The 6395-nt window shown below is 30.3% G+C and overlaps 1 protein-coding gene across 1 annotated transcript in view; it reads left to right on the top strand.

Moving 5' to 3' along the window:
- The window catches only part of LOC117177258 (trichohyalin-like), an 11609-nt gene that overhangs the window by 4092 nt on the left and 1122 nt on the right, over positions 1 to 6395 (top strand). The window contains exons 2-4 of the mRNA XM_033367840.1: positions 642 to 694; positions 1223 to 2051; positions 4107 to 6076. Of these exons, the coding sequence (XP_033223731.1) occupies positions 642 to 694; positions 1223 to 2051; positions 4107 to 6076 (2852 nt within the window). The remainder of the gene's footprint in view (positions 1 to 641; positions 695 to 1222; positions 2052 to 4106; positions 6077 to 6395) is intronic.

Genomic DNA, 6395 nt, shown 5'->3' with positions numbered 1-6395 from the left:
ACGCACTCAGCGAACAGCGCTTCACTTCTTACGAAAATGTTGAAAAATGGCTCGATGACTGGTTTGCTTCAAAAAACGAAGACTTTTTTTGGAAAGGTATCCTCTTGAAATAAATGTGTTTTTTTCTTGAAAAAATACCGGTTTCATATGTATACACCTGGTATAACAGGGAGAATCAAATCGGCGAGGGACACCTGAAGTACCTTCCTTGTGAGTGTGCAAATATTTTTCATCCTGGATTATAAATTTAAAAAAGACTTACATTTTTAAAATTTATAAAAGCTTTAATTAGCATTTAATATATTAATAATATAGTATTCAACAGTGTTTAATATAAGTATTGAAGATCGTTACTGCAAAGTATGTTTTAGATTCGAAAAGTATTATGTATTGGAAAATATTAAAAGTGAATTCTGAAAATCATTCCGAATTATAAGCGGAGACACGATAGATTATATTTCCGACATTTTCTATTAAATCCGTATTTCTTATCCGAATTTTGAATCGCTTTTAAATTTAAATGACAAAATTAGTTTTTAAATAAGTGTATATTTCTTTTGTATTTTTTGTACTTTTACATTGAAAATGTTACTACTATTATTAGTGAATTACTTTCTAATTCAGAAACAATTTTTCTACAGTTTTGCGCACTTTTTCTTTCTGTGGGTATTGCTGATACTGGAACTCCCAACAGGTATGTTTTTTTCCTGATATAATATTTTTAACGAATTAAAATAATAAGAGATGATTTTTTCCACTTCAAATTTTTTTAGATGAATTTCACTAATTAAATATAAAAAATATTGCATATTTTTTGACCATAAGCTCGTCATTATCTTTAAGATTTTAAGTTAAACAAGGACATATATTTGATTTAGTCGTTTCTTGTGTAAAAATATGTTTGAAAAAATAATTGTAATGGTATGTTCAAAATCTTAACCTTTTTGAATCTTTTAAGGAGCTGATTTGCTATTTTTAATAGAGAAAGGAACATTTTATATGTGTTCCAACGTATCACACCCAATTTCAAAATGCTCAACTTTTGTTATACTTAAAAATATTTTACGTTTGTTTTACCTTATGAAATTTGGAGCATTACAGAAAGAGCTTTATGAAATAAAACCCCTGAAATATTAAAAAATTTTTAACTGGCTTATCCCTGCTATTCATAAAAAACTATTCTTCGTAAATTTAGATTTTAATACTTTTTATGAATTTTCAGTCCCGAGGAAGTCACAACCGAGGAACCAACCACATCCCGTAATGTGAGTTCTACCCCAGGAAAAAAAATTGAGGAGCAAGAATTCAAAGAATCTGAGGATTCTGATAAATCCCGAAATGTACGAGCCACGAAAGGGATATCTTCCTTCCCTTCCTTTTCAGCTGCTAATCTATGGGCACCTGTGGAGACCTTTGATAAAACTCCTATTTTTTTCGAACACTCCTTGGCGGATGAGGAAAAATTAAAACTCGTCATTATAGAACCCTTTCTTCAAGTAAAAAAGGTACAAAAGGGCTTCCGGGGTTGGATGCAAAAAATCTTTAGCGAAAATAAAGAAAAAAAGAAGGGCACTGGGCCTCTTCTAGGGCCTATTAAGGTTCCTGGTTTAGGAGAACATGTTTACATCAGAGCAGTCGAACCCATCGAAAATGAATCAGAAAGAATCGTTATTCATTTGAAAACGAACGAACATGCACTTGGATCTTCTGAAAAAGGAATCAAATTGCCGAATTCTTTGTCTTTGGGTAACTCACTTGGCGGTTTTGATACTCTTCATGGATTGCCCATTGAAAGTTCCCATATCCACACTATTTATGCACCCAATTTTTCGAGTGGGGAGGTAGATGATTTATTTGACAAGCCTCATTTATCTGCTTCTGATCCTTCCTGGATGACATTTGGATTACCTCCAGTGAGTTTTCCTTCTAAAACGGAAGACATTTTCTCCAATCCCAGTTTCTTTAGGAAACATTCCACTGAAGCTGAGGGGTCTGCATTTTTTGGGTCTTTACTTAAGGATGCTGAGGGTCCTCAGGAAAATGCTGATTGGGTGAGATAAATTTATTATTTTTCATCAGAAAAATCATGAAAAGTATATAAAAAGGAAATGTAGAAAGTAGGTTAAAAGTGTCTGAAACAATGAATAATAATCTGCAAATTCATTCATTCACTTTGTCCACTATGAAGCTCCTATGTTTTTGCTCTCTTTTGGGGTATTTTTGATCTCGCGGCATTTTCTGTCCTGCCAAAATTTTACAGTTTTTTATAGAATGCGTCAGTTTGGCATCATACTCAACTTAAGACATCATAAAGTTGTTCCACTTGCATGGAAATGCTACATTATTGATCTTAAAGTTATTACTTTTGCTTTTTAGGTTAAAAGCGATGATTTATTTTTAACGAATTAGTTATACGATTCTTATTTTAGAATTTTTTATTTTAAATTACGTTTGCAAATGTTTAATTTTTGACGCTTCAAGTATGCATTTAAAAATGTATAAATCTTTTAATATCGATTTGAAGAAAACAATATTTTCTAACCTTTAAAAAATTCATTGAAATCTTAGAAAAAAGGGCTAAAATCTTAAAAAGCCTTTGCGATCTCTCGAAATACTGATAAATCTCTTTATGTCTTCAAAATGCATTAAAATTTCTAAATTTTTGTGAATAAATTCTGTGAAATTCATAAACATATTTTATAGTCCCTGGAAATCCCGTGAAATTAATTCAAGTCTGCTGATATTCTTTGAAATATCTTCAAATATAGAAATTTCTATAAAATCCTTTGAGATTCTCGGAAATTTGTTAAAATTCTTATTGAGAGCATCTGATAAAAATTTTTTGCAACATTTGTAAATCTTAGAAGTTTTCTGAAATCTCCTAAAATCTTTTTAAAGCTCCTTATATCTTGTAAATTCTATTAAATTAATTCAAACTTTACGAAATTTAAAGAAAATCTTTAAAACCGCTTACAACGCAAAATATATGAAATTATATTTAAATCTTTAAGATCCTACAACATGACTGAATTCTTTTAAAATTCTTTGTAATTTATAGAAATATTAAAAATATTTAGAAATGTTTGATATCTATTCATAAACGTCAAAAATCACTTGAAATCCCATAAAAATCCCTTAAAACATTTGGAATAATTAAAAATGCTCTATCTTTCAAAATCCTTAGGATTTTTAGAAAATTCCTTACTACCCCGTACAATTGTTTAAATTCCTCAAAATTCCTTGAAACACTTCAAATAAACTGAATTAAAACCTGTAAAATCGGTTTAAAAGTCTTTAACGTCCCGTAAAGTAATGAAAATCTTTAGAAATTAGCTGGATTCCCTTAAAAACTATACAAATTTCTTGAAATTCTTGAAATCCGTTAAAATCTGTTGAAATTCACTCTCACTCTTCACTGTAGCGTCCAACTAATATGTTTTTCAAACATGGAAAAAACCTAAGTTTTAAAATAGTCTGATAAAATTGTTAGATAAATTGATGAATTAATCATATTAATGATTTGAAAAGAAGTTTAATAACCGGGAAGTAGCCTGAAACATGTTTTTGTTTTGTTTTTAGAGCTATCAGCTTTAATTAAACTTTTGTAGCATCTTTGTTGCCTAATTAAAATTTAAATATAGATAGCGGTCCTATCGATCCTCATAATTCCAAATAAAATTTGGAATCAGGAGCATAGAATTGAATCATTTAAACTTAAAGCATCTGAAATATAATATTTTTCTTTAAAAGCTTTAAGACCTTCAAGCTTCAATCACTACTCAATTTTTATTATCAGTGATAAATTGAATGATACTTTCGTATATCATAACAAAATTTTTCTACTTAATATTTATGCAAAAAATGTATTATCTATGAAATATAAAAAGTATTCTGCAGTTTAAAACCTTTTCGTTTTGATATTAACTTAAATTATAAAACCATCCTAGTCAAAGAGAATTCTAATAGAAAGGTCTGAGATTGGAACGCAATTAAATTTAAATTAAATAAGTAATTACTTTCAGGATTTTATTAAGTTTGAAATATAGACTTATTATTTCAAAATTTGCATGATATACTTTTCTCAAATAAATTTTCAATTTTTCTAGGCCCCATCTTTTGGAAGTGCTTCATCATACGGAATTAATGAAGATACAGAATTAGGCCATGGCTTTTTTGTATCTAAAAATAATCAAAAGGTCTCGTCAGCTCGTGACGACATCGATAAATTTCAAGGAGTCCAAAATAGTCAATTAGAAATTTCTCAGGAAACAGAATCTTTGCCACTTTATCCACCATTATTCAATGGTTCCTCGGAACTCTCTATTTCAAATGAGAATGAGCAACTTCATGTTGCAAATAGTAGGAGAAATAAGAATGATGGATCGTCTTCTCAATACTCAGTTCACCGTCCAGGACTCGGTGCTTATCGGACTCAATCAGAAATTATAACTTCTGAAAATTCTAATATTGATGATGAAAAGTTACAGGAAAAATATATTAACCATGATGGAATTCGAGAAGTTGAGGCACCAAATCTTTATCAAGGCAAAAACAGAGGAACCTATCAATATCGTGAAGAAAATTGGGATCAAGAAGAAAATGTCGAGCAAGCGAAAAGTGATACTAAAGATATAGAAAACTCTAAGAAAGTTAGGATTTCACAGCCTTCGGATTATGGAAATGATAAAATCGAGGATTCCAATTCAGCAAAAATGAATAATGGGACTACGGAAATTGTAAAACAACTTTATGCTACATATCCCTGGACTGATAGGCTTTCAAAAGGAAGAGATGCCATTGCAAAAGCATCAGAAAATGAAGAGAGAGGAAAGAAAGAATCAACAGAATCTTCTATCTCGAATTCACAAGTTCAGACTCAATCTGAAAGTCGAAGAGCAAGTCTTCAAAGAAGTAAATCCAGATTCACTGTAGATGGAAATTTGAAAAAAGTTGTTAGAAATAACTCAAGCTTAAGGAAGAGGTCTAAAGATAATTCAGAAATACAAAATCTTCTAAATGAAACTTCAGAGAATAAAAATGTAGCTGCAGATAATTCTAGTATTGAAATAGATACATCTGCAGCAATTTCTGAGATTGATATTTATGATTCCAATAATTATACAAAGCTTCTTGAAAGCAAAGAAAAATCTAGAGTTAACGATAGTTATTGCTCTGAAGAAGATGATTTAAAATGCACTCAGGCAGAGAGGGAAGAATCTACTAAAAAAGAAATGAAGGTGAAAGTAACAGCTAAGGATTTGAAGAAATTTTTCATAGAAGAATCAAAGAGATTTGAGGATGTACTAAAAACGGTTGAAGAAGAGTCAAGAGACAATCAAGAAGAGACGAAATCTATTGCAAAAGAATTAAACCCTTCTAAAGAAGATATAAAAGCTGTTGAAAGATCCGTTAAAAAAGAAATTAAATCTGCTACAGGAGAATCAAAATCTCTTAAAGAAGATAAATCTTCCCAAAGTGGAAAGACGACAACTGTGTCAACATTCAAAACTAATACTGAAAAATCAAATGAAAAAGTATACGTAGTCACTCCTTCGAATCGTTTTACCACCAGGATCAATAGGACTAGATTGGACAGAAGAACAAATAAATCTTATGAAGAAGTTAAAGAAGGGATGAGAAAAACTAATTCGTCAATTAGGGCAGAGATTAGAAAACCTAATATTCTGGCATCGAGACCTCCAATTATCGATGGTCGTTTTAATAGAAAGTTAAAAAATAATACAAATTCAGTAAAACAGAATACAACTGTGAACATGGAAATTCCGAAAACAACTCCCCCTACACATATATCAAGAATATATGCGAAAAATCGCTTTAATGATAGATTGAAAAGTAATTTGAAGGAACCTAAATCCGAGGAAAAGGACGAAAAGGATGTTAAAGCAAAAAAAGAAGAAAAGAAATCCGAAACGGAAAAGTCTCTGGGTGTAAGGTCGAAAGAAGATAAGCAGAAAGAGCAACTTCATATGAGAATGGCTAAGTTGTTTCCTAAAGCTCATGATAATAAACTAAAAAATGAAGCTGTTACGATTGAAAAAATTGAAGAGGAAGCGTAGTAAGTAGATTCGTTTAAAATATATAGTCGTATTGATTATTTTCAATAAAACTTATTTCGCGTAATTACATATCCGAAATAAAAGAAAATTCGTCGAAAGAGAATATAGTTACATAGAGTATTTTAATATACGTATTAAGTATTAACTAATTTGTTAAGCAGCAGCCACGCTTTTATTGCACATTGTTTTTACGAGGGTAGTTCAATAAGTCCTTAGAATGAAGTATAAAAACAATTTTTTTTGGGTAAATTCTTTTTATTTTTCAACATAATCTCCTTGGAGCTCTATACACTTGGTCAATCGCTTTTCAAGTTTTTT

This window comes from Belonocnema kinseyi, chromosome 7 (assembly GCF_010883055.1).
Source record: "Belonocnema kinseyi isolate 2016_QV_RU_SX_M_011 chromosome 7, B_treatae_v1, whole genome shotgun sequence".
In the NCBI taxonomy this organism is placed as follows: Eukaryota; Metazoa; Arthropoda; class Insecta; order Hymenoptera; family Cynipidae; genus Belonocnema; species Belonocnema kinseyi.
Note: the sequence above shows the minus strand (reverse complement) of the source record. Positions and strands in the feature narration are given on the sequence as shown.